At 40.7% G+C, this 22,208-nt stretch overlaps 2 protein-coding genes across 2 annotated transcripts; one reads left to right on the forward strand and one right to left on the reverse strand.

The window, feature by feature from the left end:
- Positions 1 to 5,601: 5,601 nt before the first annotated feature.
- On the reverse strand, positions 5,602 to 8,955 carry xkr9 (XK, Kell blood group complex subunit-related family, member 9). The gene is made up of 4 exons (XM_073488363.1): positions 8,876 to 8,955; positions 7,732 to 8,177; positions 7,155 to 7,369; positions 5,602 to 6,477 (listed from the first exon to the last, which is right to left on the reverse strand). Exons 2-4 carry the CDS (start codon positions 8,046 to 8,048, stop codon positions 5,843 to 5,845), a joined length of 1,167 nt encoding a protein of 388 aa, XP_073344464.1. The 5' UTR covers positions 8,049 to 8,177; positions 8,876 to 8,955; the 3' UTR covers positions 5,602 to 5,842.
- A 4,174-nt stretch (positions 8,956 to 13,129) lies between these two features.
- tram1 (translocation associated membrane protein 1) lies at positions 13,130 to 21,667 on the forward strand. Its single transcript, XM_073488265.1, has 11 exons — positions 13,130 to 13,382; positions 15,237 to 15,300; positions 16,291 to 16,409; positions 16,493 to 16,609; positions 16,700 to 16,758; positions 18,084 to 18,168; positions 18,400 to 18,470; positions 18,569 to 18,673; positions 18,771 to 18,914; positions 19,572 to 19,723; positions 20,417 to 21,667. The coding sequence occupies exons 1-11, from the start codon at positions 13,260 to 13,262 to the stop codon at positions 20,482 to 20,484; spliced, it is 1,107 nt and encodes a 368-aa protein (XP_073344366.1). The 5' UTR covers positions 13,130 to 13,259; the 3' UTR covers positions 20,485 to 21,667.
- Positions 21,668 to 22,208: the final 541 nt, after the last annotated feature.

Below are 22,208 nucleotides of genomic sequence, written 5' to 3' on the forward strand. Positions count from 1 at the left end.
TTACAGTAGATTTAATGGATCAATGTCCATAATCACATTAGCACTGGCTTAACATATAACAAATTTCACCGTACCAGCATCAAAGACCTGAACTCTTGTTATAATCAGGCATAGCATCTTTTTCCTCCACTCAAGATCTATGGGCCTTCTGATACTGGGAGAAACAGAAAATTGTCAAGGGGGTGATAAGCTGCAGTGTGCGCTAGCTGTATGTGAGAAAAACATTTGTCCCCCATAGTCACAGATGCTTTGTGCACCCCCACAATGTTTTCATGGCTCTCGCTGATAATCCTCTCCTTCTGCAGCTCTTATCGAAAGATTGCTCGGCAGACAATCTTTGGCAAAATTAAAAAAAAATTCTTATAAAACTTCAGAACAACAGAAACTTTTATTCTTCAAGGCAGAGGGCAGCGGAAGCCGGGCCGACTGAGAGATTTTTTTGTCAAAGAAAAAGAAAGCATGATGTATGATGTCTGAGTGAAATAAATACCACGACAGTCTTCACTCAGCACTTCCTGCGCGAGGCCAAGAGGCCATCAATGAATAATACAGATTAGCACAAAATTCAAACAGACAAACTGCAGACAAACTAGAATTGATGGCTTCCATTGAGCCACTCAGGGAACGGGCCATGACGTAACCGGAAAAACATGTCGGGTTCCCCCGGCCAGGTTAATCAAGACAAGCTTCCCCTGCAAAAAGTGTATGTGTGTATATATATATATGTGTGTGTTTGAACCCATTTCTCATTCATAATATGCAATCTTATTTTACGGCTGATTGTATTTGCCATACATACACAGGCTGTATGCATGAGGTCTTTGCCCATTTTCCTCTAGCATAAATAAACAGGAACACTCTATAATCCATCATCCTGCGTGCTGTGGGAGCGTGCCCAACACAAACACGGCTTCTGTTTTCTATCTGTGTGAGAGAGACTGTGTGTGAGGGCTAGGATGGGTAGCACTATTATGTTAGTGCTCAGTCCATGACTGTGTAACATAAACCGCCTGCACTAAATGAGGATTATACAAATGAGCTTCCTCTTTGCTCTTTGTTTCTGTGTCACACTGTCTGGACATGATGCAGAGTAGACAGTACACTTTGTTTAATTCGTTTGGAGTCCTTTTAAGATGACTCCCGTCTGAGTTTGAGAATGGCGGATGATGTGTTAAGATGGCATATTGGAAATAAACTGGTTTAGCCGTGAAGAACTGTGTATGAGTTATATTGGCCGATATAATAATCCTCCTCTGTATTTAAATAGACTGGTAAGTCCCGAGCTGAAGCCATGGACCGGCTGGGAAAATCTGGAAGCAGGAGGTGATTAACTACTGCACTTTCCTTCCTCAACAAGTATCGTTAAATTCCCAAAGAGCACTAAACACCAATGGAGCTGCACTGAGGACAACAGTGAGACGTGGTTGTTCCAGGCAGCTTCCAGGTGTGAGTGTTCTCGGTTGACATTCAAGGATAATAAAAATTGTTGGATCTTTTCTTGTCACAAAAGCTGTGCGTATATGTAACATCGTTGCACTGGCACTACACTGTTCTTATCACACAGTTATTGTAGATAGAATAAACAGACGTATCTTTATGTAGCCTGAACTGTTAGCAGGGAATCTTTGCTTGTATTGGCTTGTTATCTTCAGCTATCACACTTTAGCTCGTCAACCGATTATCTAGTAAAGTGAAGCAAGTAAATTTCTTAGCTATAGTCAACTAATTAGCTCATACAGTCCAGGCAGGGAACTGTTAGCTAGTAGCCTAAAGGAATTTGCTTGTAAACCACTTACATTGTAACCCATCATCTGGCTATAACCTAGTAAACTGTAACTTGTTAACTTTAGCTAGTAAGCAAATTACTGAGTAAACTCTACCTAGTAAACTTATTAGTTGCTGAACTAGCCTAACTAGCTCAGAAATTTATTAGCTTAGGCTTTAGCGAGAAAACTAGGATGAAGTACTACTTCTTATGTTCAAAAACATGCGCAAAACTAATCAGCTGTTCGTTGTGTTTAGAGCTAATTAGCAAATGTTAGTCGCGTCATGTCTGTTTACTCTATGTGCCATTTTTTTTAAAGCAACGGCAGACCATGGAGCCTCTCAATAGTTTCCAGAAGTTAGCTGCAAATGCTAGCTGCCCAGTACAGTTGCAGCAAAATATGCTGTTCGGGATGCTCTTTCAAAAGTTAAGACCAGAAAAGAATCAAGTTGTATATTATTCTCACATCTAAATCAAATTATCAGAAGTCTGTTTGAATCAACCAAACATTTTGAACTTCCGTTGTTACAACTTGTCTCTACTCTCGGGCTCTGGTCGCGATGGTTTGGTTTAGGCATGGGGAGTGAGATTGGTTAGGGTTAGGATTATCAGCCAATTGGAAGCAGAGATGGGCGGGTCGTGCCTTCACCATCCTCAGAAGATATCGAATGCTGGATGGTGATTGTACTTCAGTACCAGCACCAGTGTGTGGTGTTAAAAAGGCCTACAGTAATTATTAATTCTTGACATGATACATTTCAAAATTAAATACATTTCCATCAAAGGTTACTTCAAAGCCCCAGAGAATAAGGTTATCCTACATAAAGCTAATTCTCTATAGTATATGAGTGGTTACTGAGGGTAATTGTTGCCTTATGCCAGATATATAGTAACAACTGACATCATCCACAATATTTTCTGTTTAAGCCTAGATTGACTTCCTTGTTGCACTTCTTGTCATACTACACCATCAGCCACTCTGGAGCACAAATCCAAAAGGTAACAATGGTCGAGCTATTGTACCCAGCATAATGCACTTTACAATATCCTCATTCATTGCATGAGGACTTTATTTACAGAACCCTCTGGGTAACGCAATGCCATGCTCTGATCACACACCACCAGCCCACTGCGTGTAATTATCCTCAGCCAGCTCTCCAATCTGTCACTGCCCAAACTCATTTGTAAGTGTGCATGTTCAGTGATTAAAGAAACTTCAGTGCCATTGTGGGCAAAAGAAATGGGGGGCTTCTATCGCTCTCCTCCCGCCTTCCTCCACATTCGGGGAATTCTCCAAGAATGAGGCGAAGCTGCCATGTCACAACGAGCCAGGCAGACATGTACAGATCGCCAACATTGCTAATGCATCTGCGGCACTGGAGCAGCAGTCGAGTCATAATAATTAAAGACATACAACATCTCAGGACTTCATTAATCATGGTTTATATGGACTTTGAAGCCCTAATGAAAAACAGCCTGCTTCTCTGCGTTTATTGTGTCTGTACAAATTGTGGGGATGGCGAACGCCAGGAATGCCCCCCTCCTGACCGGCTGTGCAGGATGTGGTGATGGAAAACAAAAAGATAAGATTTGGTGAAAAGCTAGTGATGGTTACCGAGAGGTCAGCGGTCAAGGTTGTTTATGTAGACGCCGAGCGCCATACAGTCAGACAAAAAGGGAGCTGCTGACAGTGACGGCTGTGTTTGCATGTTTGTCCTCTTCAGTGGTCAATGTCTGGCACGAGATTTTCTGTCCTCGTCTTTGCAAAATCAAGGCCTGTGGTGCTCTGGAGATTCATGCACTGTCACAAATCATCATCTTTGATTTGCTATTAGTTCCTCGGATTCTCACCACACTCTCAAGCCCTCTTGGAGGTGCATTACAGTGAGATCAGAGTGAGAGATTACTAGGTATTAAGCTCTCAGTGCCAGAAGTGGAAATTACAGAGGGATTGTCAACGCCAGACTTCTCTCCGCTTGTTTTCTCCGAGAGAAAGAGAGCGGTAATGCTTTACTCAACACATTTCATCCCAATGGCTTGTGACTGCTCCCTGGCAGTGCTGTCAGTGGTGAGTCACAGCCAAGAGTGTGTGTGTGTGTGTGTGTGTGTGTGTGTGTGTGTGTGTGTGTGTGTGTGTGTGTGTGTGTGTGTGTGTGTGTGTGTGTGTGTGAGTGTGCAGCTCAACAAAAGCAAAGGACGACAGAGAGGGAGAGACTGCTTAGGTCTCCTGCCTGGGACACATGCATCTTCTCCCAATAAAAGTCCCTTTGACAGGTTTACATCGCATTAGCCCGCTGATGCCAAGGAAATATACAGTGGAAGGGAGAGACAGGAGCATCCATCATCTGTAATGCAAAGGATGAAGTCATTTTATTATCTCCCTAATGATGTGTCCTGCCTACAGGTGCAACGGTGCAATATCCTCCTTTTGGTTCCAAAGGTGAGCTCTCAGCATCATTTTGGGGTTCTATCCATCAAATACCTCTATTAGCACTATTACTACTCTCTCTATATACTCTTCAGCTATTTTAGTAGAACATATACCTTCTCTAAATACACATTTAATAGACAAGAGCCACACAGTCAGAGTCGGTCCTCTGCAGCTCCACAGTAAAACCGAAGTCTGTGTGGTAACCACCTGGCAGTGATTCATTTCCTCTCCATCACAAGCTCCTCACTTAAATTTGTCATTTTATGGAGTGCCTCTGACAGAGCACAACTGACAGATGAAAGTTAAAGTGGCCCCTTGGAGTAAACAAGTCAAAAAGTCTCTGAGTTTGGCTGAATTAAAGGAGGAGAGAGAGAGGGCTGCGTTTATCTGAGAGCCAACAGGCACTGTGCACTCTGGACTCTGCGGTTTGTCGGCGTTCCTCCCAGGTGAGCTCACACTGGGCCAAACCTCCTTCTCCCTCTCACCCCTGTCCTGGAAGATATAGGGAGCTCGGCTCTCCAGCTTGACTCACCCAATATTATGCTGGTAGTCAAAACAAAATTAGCGGCGGTTTGTTATTTCTAGTTGGCTCACCCGTGACCCCTGTGTTCATCATTTTCTGAGGAGAAGGGAAATGTTTAGCTGTCACCTTCGAGTTTCTGGGGGAGTAGGTTGAGCGATCAATAAGCTAAATCGATCATCAACAAGCTACAGAGACGTTCTGGCGAGGAAAGAAGTAGGTGAAAAGAGGCAGAAAAGGATGAATATGAGATGTTAGGAGTCAAAAGTGAATGCAAACTTCAAACTAAGGACTGAATAATCGCATCAAGGAATCAGATAAATTATCTCGTTTAGAAATTAACGACTAACGAGCACTTAAGTATAAATACAAAGAAGAAGAATATATCCAACTGAGCACTGCAGACATTAGCGTGTAAATGTGGGTCCGGCAGTATAGACAGTCACCCAGAGAACTAAACCTAGACAATAACGCCACCCTGTGTTCAACATGTGCATTACAAGCTTTTAAAGAAGATCATTCACATATATTCTGGGATTGTCCAGTATTGCAGGGATATTGGCATGATATAAAGGAGGAGATTGGAAAAATAACGAAGATTGTCATTTCAATAGATCCTGTGTTGTTTGCTTGATTGCTAGAAAAAATCATAACTGTAAAGTGGAGGGTTTTTCTACAAAGATGGACTCCAATTATGCTGTAATTGAATGTCTAAATGCTCTAATGTACTAAAGTTACAATATCATAATTATAAATTTGTTTTCTAACACAGAACCAATGGAAGCCAAATGATTTTGAGCGTTATATAATCCTTAGATTTGATTTTTATTGCAGTATTAATGGACAAGTTTGTCACAGAGGTTTTCATAAATATAAGATTAAATATGTCATTTATCAGCAAGTTTATTAACACAAGAATAAATAAAATGTAGACGACACTTTCAACCATATTGCACTTAATTGCTTAGTGAGCCAACTTCACCCCAGAAAATGGTAAGACAGCTGATAGCAGCATTAGTGTGTGATGAATAACGAGCATTATTAAGATCACGTCTCTCTGTCCCAGCTCTGTTTTTCTTTTCCTTGACAAATTCTTTGGTAGATTCAGAATGAGAAAGAAACTACATCAAGGCTGTAAAAAGCTCCTTATTCTCCTAATGGTCTCTGTTTCCTTTTCCAGGCCGTCCACCTCATCTGCCTCTCGCCACTTCTCTCTGGGATGCAGGTAGAGGTAGTACAGCAGGAGACACACCAGCCCCAGCACTGAACACCCCCAGATTATACCACTGACTGTCAGAAGAAGAACCGTGTCTGTCTGTAACAGGCCTGGCTTCAAAAAGGCCAACAGTAAAGGTGCTGCAACGTTTATAATAGAATAGAAGGAGTAGTAGATGATCATGGCTACTCTGGTGTCCTGTCCTTTGACGTTGAAAAAGGTGAATGTGAGGATGACTCCGATGACGGCTCGGTACAGATGCTCGAGGCCTCTGGACGAGCAGAAGTCGGTCTGAAGCAGGTGCGTCCAGGTTGTCCCCAGCAGCCAGACGACGGTGAGGCCAACTGTGGTGTAGGCGCTCAGTATGAGGAGGAGGGCGTAGCTGAGGATGTGGCTGGTGATGGTGCAGAGTTTGTAGAGGAGGTAGACTGCTGTAGGGATGCCGGAGGGCATCTCACTGACATGGGGGAGGGATCTGCGCAGGCAGCGGCGATAGTCCACCAGGGCCCAGGCGATGTTAAGGAAGGAGAACACCATAGATAAATCTGGAAGAAATGGACAGGGGGTATAAATAATGGTACCATCGATTCACGCATGCCCAGTTGCCTTGTTGAAATGTTGGCGTTTACGTCGCTGCAGACCACAAATATGTTCAAATTTGTACGTCACACACAGCATATCAACATTTCTACAGATATGTCTCACATTACATGAATATCTAGACTTTCATGTCGAGAGGTGGAGGGGATGGTCGTGGCGTTAAAGCTACAACATTCATCATTTGTGAGCGTGAAACTACTGGATATTTCTAACAAGATGATGGAACGTGGCGGGAATGGTGGTGATGGTACAGTTAGGTCAGAATACTAAAAGCCAGAGACCACTGTTTCGAGATGGCGTTTCAACATTTGTAAGCCTGAAACCACTGAATATCTTTGACAAGACGTGACATTTTTTTAGTCATGTTTGTGGCAACATAACCAGGTAAGCCAAAACATGATCTTTTCCCAACCCTAATCAAGTGTTTTTTGTGCCTAAACCTAACCAGACCATAAGCCAAGCACAACATAAAATCAAAAATCAAACCTAAAGACACATGGGGTTGCAACATCAAGAAATGCAAAGTTTCTACATATCTGTGGTTTGCAGAAACCAACATTCTTTCTGACAATTGGGTTATCATGCAGTATGCTGACAAAGTTGACTTTCTGCCTGTACTTACACTGCATGACTGAGCACTCAGCGTGGCCCAGCACTATGTATAGTTGTAGAAGCAGTTGGGGAACGCTCTCCAAGAACGTCTCAAACAGTTTGAGCATGCTCAGATCAGTAGCCAGGCAAAACAGATTGTGGTGCACTTCTCTCCTCTCTTCCAGAGTGTAGAAATTAGGCGTTGTCCAAACCACTTTGAAGCCTTGTTTCAGCAGATGATAATACCTAGCAACATGCCAAACACATAGAAAACAAAGTCAGACAGGTTGTCGCCACCATGCAGTTAATTTGTTACTCACTCATCTTTTGCTGCTGCACAGACGATGATGCATTTGAAAAGCTTTTTTTCTTACAGTACACTACAGCTTAAATGTGGTTATTCCAGTTTGCACATTCCATAATTGCACACCACTGTGCACGTTTAGCATACTGCACATTGTGAGCTGTAATGTGCAGGCACTCCTTATTGTAGGGTACGTGAGCAGCTCCTGTTATATTGCAGATATAATCACAAGGGTCAGTGCCTTCTTAAGCTGCAGCTCTCTTATCAAAGTTGACACCATTCTTCATCATTGTTTATTTCATACCTGGTGAATATGCCCATGCCAAGTAGGTGCAGGGCAGCAAGTCCACCTTTGGACATGCCTGATATGGTTGATGTCCCTTCAGGATTTATCAGAACATCTGTCATGTCGTCCCTGTACCAGGCATAGCCGAAGATCTGCGTCGGCAGCTGCCCCAGCAGAACGAACACTAGAGTCAGTCCAGTCCACACAAACTGTCTCTGTTGAAAGTATTTCAGTGCGAGTACAATGTCTGTCCATATGTCCACCACATACAACAACAGCCCAGCAATGGTTAAAATCCATCGCAGTCTGGTGTATTGATTGTCTGAGTGAAACATTTTGTTGAAAAGTTCAACAACTCTGCGATGAAGGAAGAAATGTGGCTGCTTTTTGAAGGTTCTGAGGAAAAGCTGTTGTGGACAGTTTTGTGTTGGACCTCGGCTGTTCAGGTGCCATTGTGGGTAAATCTGCAAAAGTGTAACAGTGTATTAGGAAATATAACAATCATCATAAAGACATTTTGTCAATATCATGTGTAAATTTACCACAGTGTAAAAGAAATTCTTGCGTAATGAAGAGGTCTCTGAAATACAACGTGACAGCAGTCAGCTGCTGTGTCACAGCCTCCTGACCCTTTGTCTCCACCATAAACACTTTATCATATGTCGTCCTGATAAATTTACCGGTCTGATAGAAAAATAATCTATGACGTTATCAGCAGGAATTACAAAATGATAATGAGCCTTGCCTTGCTCGTTCAGAACAATTACATAACATAACTATACTAACATATATGTTCTTACATTTCTCAAAGAATGCCATTTTAAGACATATTTACTGAATCCCAGAATAACTACATGTATCTTCACATCCTCAAGCTTCACTGTAACGTTACACTTTTTAATCAGTTGCCATTGGTGATAAAGATATAACTGACAAAGGGTGAGCAAATTCAAAAATGACACCCACATTCACTTAATAAAGCCAAACCTATGTTAATTTATTGTATTTTCATTAAGTTCAGTTTCAATTATTCTGATAAATTCATAAATAGATCCTAATTTGATCACATCCTGCCATAAAATACACACAGTTATCCATGCATGTCATCTTACAAAGATCACAAACACACACATATAAAAGAAAAAACAGCGTTTGAACTTACCACTACATTTTGTCCATGGTAGAAGGCTGTGTAGCCGAGGAAGCAACACTTCTGCCTGTGGGAGTCTTTTTCTTTCCTTGAAACTCACCACAAGCTCCACCTCAGTGACAACACTCTGAGCTAACAAAGTCAAGTCGGAAACATGTGATTATATAATGGACCTTGTGCCTGTGTGCATGAGTGTCCGGTGTGTGTGTGGGTGTGTGTGACTGGGTGTCAGTTCATACTTTAAATTCTCAGCCACAGCCTCATTTTTGTGGTGGATTAAACATCCGTCCGCGTTGTGATGACATTCTAAGGTATCCTCTAAACAGATTGTTTCGTTTTCTCAGGAGGAAGTGTACGCACCAGGCCCAGTTTCTTTTGACTTCTGTGAAAGAGAAACAGTGATGCCACACCTCACACAGCGGCTTTCCTGTAATGTGGGTACTTACAGGAAGCAGGGGGAAATCCTTGCCTGAGATCAGGAGCCTTGTAATGAACTTCATATTCTCAAAAATGTCACGATGTAAAACATAAAATGCTCTAACTTATTGTAGCTTTATTTTGACAAAGGTAATACAATACAATATTAAATCATAAAACTTTTGCTTGGATGTTAACAAATATTGCCTAACTATAACTCCCCTCAGTCAGGTTCAGGGTCATAAAGGCACGGACCAACTGTATCATCTTGTCGTATTTTATTTATTTATTGATTTCATATTTATGTACTGTGTTTTAAATTAAGCTGCTAACTAAGAAGAACTGCTGCCAAACTAAATGTTGTTGTGTAGCAACATGCAATGACATCAAAGGTAATTTTGTTTCGTTATTGAGTCAGTAAACTGACTTTAGTCAGTAGTCTAGGCAGATAAAGCTTACCTATTTGGAGATGTTCTCTACTCTAACCTCTGGATTACCCGCCAGGAGGCCCAAGGACAAAAATGAGCCATGGGTCTCCTTTGAACCTTGTTCCTCCCACTATATGGACATGATGTTTTAATCTTTACATAGCAAAGCTGAAATACTCATAGCCCCTTTGTAGTAACTTTGTAGTATTTTGATTACAGGAACAGGTCAACATTTTGGTAGATATGCTTATTTGCTTTCTTTCACGTGGTTAGATTTGAAGAACACTCCTGTATCTGTAAGGTAAATATAAGGCATATAAAACAGGGGATTTTGAGCTGGACTAGATCCAGGGAACATCCTGGAGTCTTGACACCCTGAGGCTGTGTTGCAACCATCATCCAAGAAATACCCCTGTATAAAACCCCCTATAAAACCACAACATGTCCTTTTTACACTATGGCTTTTGTACCAAATCAGATAACATGTTATTAGTTATGGAGCTTCAGAGATACTTTGTCTCACCACTGTCACCAAGTGTTGGGTCTTTGTAAATGACTTAATTAAAGAGTATGGTCTCGACCTGCTCCAACTGAAAAGCATCTGTTTGCTAGGTTAAGCAAACCGGTTGCTGGCTGTAGCTTCACATTAACTGTAGCTCTGTAGCTGTAGGGCCTGTAGGATAGTAAACACATGTGATAGTGTGTCAAACTATTGGTGATGTAGCCTTGTTTATTCTGCTATAATACACAGACATGGACTCTGACATGACATTGTGACTGAAAGTAAATGACATGAGACTCTGCTCAAGCTTGGAAATGAAAGACATGTGACTTGACTTGACCGTAGACGTGATGAGTCAAATGACTTGTCTGTGCACATTTCATGTTTCCAGTTTAACTAAATGAAATAATAAAAATGATAAGTGTTGTCAATGTTGGCATCACATACATACATTACATTACATATAAGTGTTTTTGCTTGAGAGGAAATTAAAAATTAAATAAGTTTTAATAAAGTTATTTGTTTTTGGGGTTTTCTTTTTACATTTACTTCACTGAATATCAAAAATTACAAATTCATTAAATTGCAGATGAATAGGCCAATAAATCAATACAAGACGAGTATTGATGCCTTGCAAGTATGGAGGACTGAAACTGCCAAAGCCAATAAATAAATAAATAGCTCAACAAATTAATCATATGCCATTAAATGGACAAAAATGATATTAAAAATAAATGTATATTTCTGTATATTTGCTTCTGTATTTATTTACTTGTGTATTCATCCCTCTATTTATTTACTTCCTATTTAATTTATTCATTTTTTAATGTATTTGTTTGCATATTTATTTCTGCATTTATCTCTATATACCTTTTCCGTCACATTTTGCAAGAAATAGCGTAAATATGTTAATAAATAAAACAATTAAGAAATTAATAAATAAAATATAGAACAAATCGGAAAGTAAATAAATAAGGGAAATAATAGGAGGGTAAATAAATACATGAGCAAATTAAAAATGGAAAATTACAATTCATGTCACAAATGATAAATTAATTGATTTTTATATCGCTTTGGTACGGAAGCGCTAAAGGGCCATGCATTCATACATTTTATTTTCTCCATTTTCTCGTGATAACGAGTTAATTTCATTTGTTTTCTCGAGATCTCGAGTTATTATCTCGAAATAACAACTGCTGTTTTCCCAAGATAACAGGATAATTTTCTCAAGATCTCGAGATAACAAAAATTATCTCGAGATCTCGAATTAATTATATCGTTATCTCGGAAAAACAAAGTTTCGTTATCTCGAGATGTCAAGATAACGAAACTTTGTTTTCCCGAGATAACTCGAGATCTCGAGATAACGAAACTTTGTTTTCTTTGGGATAATTTTCTCGAGATCTCGAGATAACGAATATTATCTCGAGATCTCGAATTAATTATATCGTTATCTCGGAAAAACAAAGTTTCGTTATCTCGAGATCTCGAGATAATTATCTCGAGTCATTATCTCGGAAAAACAAAGTTTCGTTATCTCGAGATCTCGAGATAATTATCTCGAGTCATTATCTCGAGATCTCGAGATAACGAAACTTTGTTTTCCCGAGATAACGATATAATTAATTCGAGATCTCGAGATAATGACTGTGATATGATAGGCCTGAGATTATGGAGACGCCCGGGACCTCGTAGCTGGTCAGCTATGTAGTTAACAACGACATCAGGCTCACTTAGATTGCGCCACCGATATAGCTGAAGCCTTGCTAACCGTCTTTTTAGATTACGCACACTAATGTGTATATTATCTGTAATAGCAAGGCATAATGCTATTTCAGCCTGTGTCAGGCCTTGATTGAAAAGATATGTGACGCTGTGATTGATATGCTCCTGCTCCTCTGACATTGCTACACTGAATGATGTTTCCTGCAATGATTTAATATACTACACTGTCGTTTTGTTTTCTCAAGATCTCGAATTAATTATATCGTTATCTCGGGAAAACAAAGTTTCGTTATCTCGAGATCTCAAGAAAATTATCCCGTTATCTCGGGAAACCAGCAGTTGTTATTTCGAGATAATAACTCGAGATTTCGAGAAAACAAATGAAATTAACTCGTTATCATGGGAAAACGGAGGAAATAAAATGTATGAATGCATGGCCCTTTAGGGCTTCCGTATTTGCAGTTTCAGTCCTCCACACTACCTGCAGTATCAGGTCTTTTTAAAGAGAAAAGACACGGCAGTGACACCTGTCTTATAATGATTCATTGGCCAGTTTATTTGCAGAGTATTGGCTTTGTATTATAATTATTGATATTCAGTGAAATAAATGTAATCAAAATAGTGAGTTACTTAAAAAAGTTTATTTATTCAAGTTAATATTAATTTCTTCTCAATCAAAAACACTTGTGATGTCAACATTGAACATTTTTTAGATTTTATATGACTGAACTGAAAACTAAAATGAAGTCCTGAGTGAGTCCTACGTTAATTTTAAGTATTAATTTTGGTGCATTTAAAGGCATATTCCATTTATTTATGTATTTATTTATTTTATTTTGGCAGTTTTATTCCTCCATATTGGAACAGGGTGACATGGCTTGGGACTTGCTTGAAACTTGGACCACATTTCTTGAGGTCATGTGTGTCAAATGTTGGCCTACCTTCCGCAGATGTTTTGAGATAGAATAAATGTAACTTGGACCAGTTGTTCCCCAAAAAGATCTCTCATGTAAACTAAGATGTAGGTGAGAGATACTGCAGTAGTAGTAGTAGGAGTCACAGTCTTACTCCGAACCTCCAGGGGGCGATAAAGAGCCCCAGCTGTTTCTCTCCCGTGCGTAAAGAGCGTCGTTGGTCAGGCGCAGCGACTCTCTCTCCGTGGACCCCTCCCACTAGCAGAAGAGTGACACGCCATTCAATCGCAGCCTGGCCCTTTGCTCGTAGGAAGCAGGAGGGAGCTTTGAGCGTCCTCGCACTCAACGACAACAACAATATCCGACAGAAACCGACCACATCTGCAAAAGTTGAGCCGAATCTCGCCGAGATGGGGATCCGAAAGAAGACCACCAAGAACCCGCCGGTGCTGAGCCATGAGTTTATCATCCAGAACCATGCAGATATTGTTTCCTGTGTTGCTATGGTGTTCCTTCTCGGGCTGATGTTTGAGGTGAGTCCCAGTCCACATGTTGAATGGGGTGCTGGTGTTGGGGTTAGGGATGCTCGGCGGACAAGGATGCCGAATGCTCCCCATCTGCTCTCCTGGAAACTGACATGGCTGTCTGATCTGTTCTTCACACTACTTCCTCTCGTGATCGAAAGTTTTTCTGTGCAGGGTGGCCTTCTCTCTTCCCTCCTCTCTGCTTTTTTATTATCGACTCAACCAGCTAGGTGTTTTATCACCTTTTACACGAAACCCCCACGTTTGTCTTTTTATTAAAGCGACGTGGGGGAAACCAGAGTCCACTTTCCATCTGGCTGCTTCCCCACGTTCAGATCGATATTTCAAATGGTCCACAGGCCCGCGGTTTTAACCAGAAAACACAAAGTTTTTAATGCGCTACATAATTTATATAAGTATCTCAGCATAATGCATTAATGCGACAGTATAAGGAGCTCTGCGGTCACGTTATTGTGCAACGCTCACCACTTGGTTACTTTAAGCGTAGATGTGTTACGTGGCAATCATACAACGACTGAGAGAAGAAGGGCTGTCATCACACAAACCCGCTCACGGCAGAACTGAAAGTTGCCTTCAGGTGCTCGGCGGCGTTTTAAATCTAAACTCATCGAACCGGTCTCAGTACACACACGTCCGGACCCTCTGCGTGCGCAACGCTGCTCCACTTTCACACACATTTATGCCTCATTTCAAGCGTGTTTGGTCCTCAGTGAAAAGCAGCGCCATTAGCGTCAACGCGACGTGTATCTCACCCACTTCCTGTTTGTGGTTTACAAAATAAAATACTCGCGGCGGCAGCCGATGCAACGCGTTCGTCGTAATTTAAAGGCAGGAATGTCGGGTTGAAATGAAGTCTTTTCGTGGCATTTTAACTCGACTGTGAATGTCCTTCTGTGTGTTTAGTGCGCTTCTTCTTTTTTTTTTTTTGTCCACGTAGTCCTTTTGTTGTGAAGGAGGAATCGGCAACTTCCTATTTCCACCTGCACACACTTCACATGATTGTATCATGTTTGAATACACATCACACATCAGGCACATAACCCCTGGTTTACAGTGATGAGTCATTATGATCAAAACAGTTAATTTCTTAAGCATGGCATTCAATTGTTCTGGATTTGGTAGAACTTGATCCCATTTTTCTCCCTCCTGCTCGCTTAAGAAACAATAATATAGCATAGTTCCCATATGGTCTTCTAGTTTTGGCTTATCTTTGTGTTTTATCAGCCTCAAATTGCTGTAATACATTGGTAAAATTAAACTATGACTATAACATGCTGTGTCACTTTAACTAATATTCATTACATAAGTAACTCTATTTATTAGTAGTCTTGCAGGGTATCTGTGACATCTTTTAGCTTGTTTTAGTGTGTATGATTTCATGCATCCTTTCTGATGGATTGAATAGTCAAATGTATTTGCTTTGATCCTTGTTTAAAGGTGCACTATGTAGTTTTGGAGAAGAAATTCAAGCTCAGAATTCTAATATTTACAATGTTAGTAAGGGGGGATAATACAAACTCAGAAGTATTTATTTTGACTGAATAAACAAGCTGTTCTCAGAGGAAAGTAAGGTCCCCAGAACACTGTTTGAAGCTAGATAGGTGGCAGGGTCCGCCAAATACAAACAAAGTTAAACAATATGAGACTGTGTTGTCCTTTAAGGTCAGTTTGTTTATTCAGTCATGAAAATGAAGAGATTTTTTTTTTGCATAAAAAATCAGTCTATGAAGATCTTTCTCTTCTGATTAAAATTTCCTCCCCAAAACTACAGAATGCACCTTTAATTATATGTGCAGGCTCTCATCACACATTTGTTGTTTTTTTTCTTTTTTACTTCTACAGGTCACTTCAAAGTTTGCAGTTTTATTCATAACGGTCCAGTACAATGTCACCATATCAACAAACGGTAAGTTGAGCATTAAACGGACAGTATGGTGGTGAGAACAGATGATGATGCATACAGAAGGTTTTGGCTGTAGCGCAGTGTTTCCTTCAAGTTGTCTGGCTGAAAGCCTCTCATTTGGATTCTGGAGCGGTACTTGCGTGGCCTTACACAAACCCATTTGAGAGCTCTCTCTTTTTTTTTTTTTTCCCCTTTGGAGCTAAATTTAGTCCGCCTGATTTATAAAGTTCTCTTGTGGCAAGGTTGTGCTGGGTGAATTTGGGCTAAGGTGTAATACAGGCCTCTCAATTCGAGTCCTGCTCGTTTCAAGGTTAACAATCTCTTTGCCAACTTCAGATAACTGTCGGAGGAATGTTCGACCTCAGAGTTTTTTGTACTCTGGCTGGCCGGCTGGAGGTTTGCAGGCTGCCAGCTGGGTGATTCACTTCTTATCTGAGAGACTTGACCACTTACCTGCCTCTGTAACTTATTTACAGCATGTATCAAATTAGGTAAATAATATGCAGCACCTGCAGCTCTCTGTAGTGGAGCAGATTCAATCAGACCATCGTATTTTTACTTTGTCTGTGCCGACTTTTACAAACAATTGGATTGATTTCTTGATGGGTAACGTTATGTGGTACCACTCAAGCTATCTCGAACTTTGTTCCCGTTGTATCGTCTATCTCTCTGCTGCAGGTCTTCTCATTAATCACAGTGTTTCACGGATGCCGAGTGGGAGGCTGTATAGATAATATGTAACTTTAGAAAGACAGAGGAGGCTTTGTGCTGAGGAAGTCAGTGATTCGGGCGGTTTCAAAGTGGTGTAATCCTGCACAGTCGAGACTCACTAATCCAAACACCTCCACCTCAGGAATTAGGGATATTAAACTTATGAATCACTTGTCTGAATGTAATTGAAATGGTTCGGTGGTGCATGTTAAGGATGCCAGATTAAAGTACATTTTCATCGTGGTCCTCTGACTGTGTGACCTCTTTTCGTGCAACATCAAGGCCCAGATGAGACGGCCATTAACCACTTCCACCACGGCATCAAGGACCTGGCCACTGTCTTCTTCTACATGCTGGTGGCCATTATCATGCACGCCATCATCCAGGAGTATGTGCTGGATGTAAGTGACACACCCACAAGCGTACAGACTTGGATCTCTCGGGACAGTTCTTGCATTGTTTTTATTGTTGATCGTCTTTGCAGAAAATCAACAGGAAGAAGCACTTTTCCAAAACGAAGCACAGCAAGTTCAACGAGTCTGGCCAGCTCAGCGCCTTCTACTTGTTCTCCTTCGGCTGGGGGACGAGCATCCTGCTTTCTGTATGTACAGTAGATGAACTGGTCTTGTTTGCATATGTTTTAACCCAAAGACTGTCCATGAGTTTAATTTAAATGCTTTTCTGTTCATAGGAAAACTTGCTGTCCAATCCAGTCACCCTGTGGGAGGGTTACCCCCATACACTGATGCCGTAAGTGTGACTGTTGTGTGTGGAGGTCATGTGATATTGTTATTTGTGTCACACCTGTCACATGCATTACTTTAAAGTCCAGGCAAAATTTGTTTTTCTTCTCGTTCCTACAGTTGAATGTTTGAGCTTCACTGTGTAGAATGATGCATGTGCAGAGTTGACACTACAAGGATGTTTTCACATTCATCTACTGAAAGTGTACATTTCATCTGTGCTCATTGAAAATCCATTTTTCAGGGGCAGGCCTACAAGCATGATTTGTGACATCACAGACCAATTTTACACTTTATTATGCCTACAACGCTGCCTTTAATTATTTAAGTATTTTAATTACATGTAAATTTCCATTTTAATTGTATTACATATGTTCAATGGAAAGTGTCACATTTAATGGAAAGTTTTTAATCATGTTGAGTCAATGTGAATAAATTAAATAACTTAGTCTGGTTAAATGAACGAGGGCTTAATCTTATGTATTTATTCAGTTTATTGTGTTAAGTCAATTCATTTATTAACCAGAATTTCATATTGCATATTCTGTCTCCTGTAATAAATCAGACATCTAGTTATTTAAAGGTGCAATACGTAAACATTGGCCACCTGGCGAAGTCATGCTCAAAAGAAATAGGGGGGAGCATATCACCATAGTAACGTCATCCGTTAATTGCTGCGAAAAGTAGCTGCCGTTGCCTAGCTGGCTCAGTTAGCCGCGCAGCTAGCGGTCCAGGCGGTGGAGTGTTGGTGCTTACACCGCTAGCACAGGACTTGGATGGGCCAGGGCTAACTGGTTAGCACGCTAACTTCAATAAACATCTCTAACACAATACATAGATGCCATGACATGAAAACGGTTACTCCTACACATTCTGTGGATATTTCTTTCTTACATATTGCACCTTTAATTTATACACATTGACTCAACATGATTGAAAAAACTTTGCATTGAATGTGACACTTTACACTGAAGCTATGCGATAGATGGAAGATTTACATGTAATTAAAATACCTGAAGTCACTGCACATACAGTGATGATGGACTTTACAGGGACATAGGAGACATCCTGTGTACAACAGTTAAACGTTGGAACTGAAAGATAATTACAGAATCATGAATTTCACGAATTATAAATGAAGGAGGAGCAGCTGGCATTTTAAGGATTTTAATAGATGAAACTGGACTGTTTTTGTGGAAAAACCATATCAGACGCCAATTGTTATTCAAAGTAGAGTACATCTTAAAAACGTCTGGGGGGGATCTTTAATGGTTATTTTATAAGAGCTTTAAGCGTGGCTCAGAAAAGCTTTTATTTTTTGTAATCCTTCAGATTCCAGATGAAATTCTACTTCATTTGTCAGCTGGGCTACTGGTTACACGCTCTCCCAGAACTGTATTTCCAAAAGACAAAGAAGGTGAGTGTGTGTGCGTGTGTGCATGCGCGTGTGTGTGTGTGTGTGTTGGGCCCATCGTTATGGAATAATAAGACATACTGCTGCTTGTGTTTGGACCCCGAGGCTGTATCCTGTTTGACTTCCTTGGTTATGTTGCATTGTTTTCAAAGAATGACACTCTTCTTAATTCTACGTGCAGAGCCGCGCCGCTGTAAATATTTTGACCATTTTTGGTTTGCCTTTCCTGTTTAGGAGGATATTCCACGCCAGCTTGTGTACATCTCCCTGTACCTGGTCCACATCGCAGGCGCCTACGTTCTCAAGTAAGAACCGCCACTTAAGAAAGCCTAAAATTATGTTTGTTCCTGTGTTGTACCCGTCAGAAGTAAGAAGGAGAATCATGTCTCCCTGTGTCTTTCAGTCTGAACCGTCTAGGTCTGGTCCTGCTGGTGTTGCACTACTTTATCGAGCTCCTGTTCCACGTGTCCCGACTGATCTACTTCAGCAATGAGAACAGGCAAACGGGGTGAGTTTCAATGTGCAGCGTTAATGATTTCAGATTTTTAAATGTGTGCAATAGGAAGTCTCGAATGTGGCATCATGTTCATCCTCCTGTCTTCCAGTTTCACCATATGGGCCGTCTTGTTTGTCCTTGGACGGCTGCTCACCCTGTCCCTGTCTGTCCTCACCGTGGGCTTTGGCCTCGCCACGGCTGAGAATCAAGGCTTTGATTGGTCTGCAGGAAACTTTAATGTCCTCTTTGTTCGGTAAGTGTGTCTGACAAGAGAAATGGGACCACTCGATCTTAAAATGATAGTTTAAAATTTATAAAATTGAAGTGGATTCATTCTGGTCTGAAAATGTGCAAGTAACAGCCGTGTTAAATCAAACACTCGTCAAGCCACAAAACAATTCCACTCTGAAATATATCTTATTATTAGAGTTGCTGATTGTGACGCACACTTCAGTCGTTTGCTCGTTTTTTATATTGAGAAATTTGCTTCACGGCTGCTGTGGGGTTTATCTGAACATTTTAAGCCACTTTAATGATCATCCGTCATTTAGAAGAAAGGAACAGGAGGTTATTACTAGACTCACCGTGTAGCACTGAGTTTCAACAATTATACAGGAAGGGCTCCTTTTGAAGAAGAGGAAGTGAGTTACCAACATCAGCTTCAATAAATTAGTCCGAAATACAACCACAATGCGTCTTGAGGGAGAGAATTCTTCCTCTGTTACTCTCACTAAGCTGTCAATCACTTATGCTGCGTTTCTCTGGAGTTATTCAAACATAATACAGGATTGTAAGAAATCCAGAAAACTATGTTAAAAAAGGGCTTTATGAACTGATTTGGATATGAGTATCTGAGGTTGGACCTGTATCTATTTTTTTTAATTGCTGACTTTTTCCCCCTCTCTATCAGGATAACTGTGCTGGCCGCCATCTGCCTCACTCAGGCCTTCATGATGTGGAAATTTATCAACTTTCAGCTGCGCCGGTGGAGAGAGCATGCCCAAGCTCAGACCTTGAAAAAGAAACAAGTTCCTTCCAAGAGCAAATCGAAGAAAGACAAAGGTGAGCAACGAGCACAGAGCACTGTAAAGAATCACTCACTGTTTAAAGGTCCCATATTGTGCTCATTTTCAGGTCCATATTTTTTTCTTTGGGTGTGTACTAGTAAATGTTTACAACACTTTATTTTTCTCCTGCTGTCCACTGCCGCAGGACCTCTATTCACCCTTTGTCTGAACGCTCCGTTTTGGTGCCTGTCTCTTTAAGAACCCCCTCCCCAAAAGCCCGCTCTGCTCTGATTGGTTAGCTGTCGCAGGCCTGTGCAGGCACAGCCCATGTGTTTCTATAACAGCTCTGCCGTTGTTTTTGCAACCACAGCTGTGCTGGGGGCATCGCTCAGGTCGGAGACTTTATAGTTGTGACATCACAATCTTACAGAAGTCCTGATGGCTCATTTCGTATACGTTTCTACATATAGGCTGTGTGCATATCTGGGTGGATTGAGCGTTTTGATACTTTCACATTATTTATATAGCTCCTAGAACTGCTTTACTATAAAAAAAAAACTTTCTCTACAATATGGAACCTTAAATTGAAACGAGTCAAACGGGAAGTTAAAAACAGGAAGCCACAAGCTGTGTGAACATAATATTAGATGCACAGTAACATACATACATACATACATACATACATACATACATACATACATACATGAGTGAAATGTAACTAATCTGAATGTGTCCTTTTTGTTTTTAGCCAATGGAGTAAACGGAGTCTCCCACGGAGCTGATTCACCAAGAGCGAGAAAAGAGAAGTCATCATAAATACATTCCCATCAGCCCCCTCTATCACCTCCCTCTCAAAGAACCATCCCTCCCCCCACCACCATCACCACCAACCCGTGCCTCCATGGCCGTATCCAACCAACACGTCCTCCAGCTCCTCCACCATGATATCCCACACAGGACTGACCTCCCAGCTGGACTTCCAGGGCCAGATTGCAGTTAGCTTTACTTTGTCGCCAGTCGTCCAGCACGCCTTGATGTCAGAATCATTGCTGTGCTGTGCCATTTCCAATGAAAAAAAAAAAGAAAGAAAACAAATTCAGAAATAAACTTTGAAAAAAAGACCTTATTTAAGAAGTGCCTATTGATACGGATTGTTTTGTACAGGGTGTGTAATTTTAAAATATCAGGAATGATGACTTCAGTGTTTAATGTTCCTCCCAGGTCAGGTCATTTCATGCTTTTTCCTAAATACTGTATATTCCAGCCTGTTTTATTTCCCTTGTTCTTCTTGTATGTGCTCCCCTTCTTTACCACTGACTCCTGTCCCTCTTTTGAGGGTAGTTTTTTAAACATTGTATGGAGTTTATGAATTTCCTTATAGTATCTCCTATTTTTCCATGAGTGGCATTCAAGTGTTTATTATCTCCAATTCAGGATATGACTGGGTTCACACACCAGACTGTTCAAACTCACACAGACGAGACATTGTTATGATGTTTCCACAATGTCAACGGCCAAAAAAAATGTAAAGCGATGTAGCGTATGAACATTTTCAGTATTGATAGGAAAGAGTGTATAGAAGCAACACGAGGACAACGGGAGACATCACCCTGTAGGACTGTAAGTAGATTCACGGTGCAGTATTGTGCAAAACTGTAGCATCTGATTATAGGAGTTCAGAGCAGCTTTGTTATAATCACAACAGACTAGAGTTACCTTGCCATGAAATTATACATAATAGCGCTGCCTAAAACGCTGTCGATAAATGAACGGACCTCGTGTTTTAGATTTGAGCGATTATCAGAAACTATAGGAGATGGAAAAGGACGAAATCAGGCAAAACATCCCTCAAGTGAGCTTGATTGAATCACTGTTTTGTTTGATGTTTAAGTGGAATGGGTTTACTGTACTTGTTTGGCCTTGCATATTATTGCTTACATTAAAAAAAAAATGTCCACAAGATTTGTTATAAAAGCACAGACTGGGAATGAGAAAACCATATTTTGTTTGGCTGTTTTATTTCTTCTCCCCCCCCCGACCCACTGTTGACTGTGCCAAATGAGCCTGATTGACTGTTGATATATGCCTTTTATTTACATGCCATAACATGAATCTACAAAGCTATAGAGTGCAGTCAGCTGTATTGTTAAAAAATAAATCACCAAGGTAACACAAGAAATAAACCCTTTAAGTCTTTTAAGGAACACAGCAGGGAGGCATGGTTGTCTCCGGCAGCGTGTGGGGTTTTCTCAACTTGTCCTGACGGATTATCTGTCCTCAAAAGGACAGATAATAAGAATAAAACGTTTTATTGAAAATGGAATGGAATGAAAATAAAATATTTGCTGCCATAATGGTAGTTCATTTTAATGTATACAGCCCAATATCACAGATCTGCCTCAAGGGGTTTTACAGTATGTACAGCATATGATGCCCTCTATACTCAATTTAAAAAAAAGGAGAAAAACTAGAGTTAACGTTTGACTGAAAGCTCCAAGTAATAAACAAAACACTGGTTAACTGAGTGTTGTAGCAGTGAC

This window comes from Pagrus major, chromosome 19, assembly GCF_040436345.1.
Source record: "Pagrus major chromosome 19, Pma_NU_1.0".
Taxonomy (NCBI): domain Eukaryota; kingdom Metazoa; phylum Chordata; class Actinopteri; order Spariformes; family Sparidae; genus Pagrus; species Pagrus major.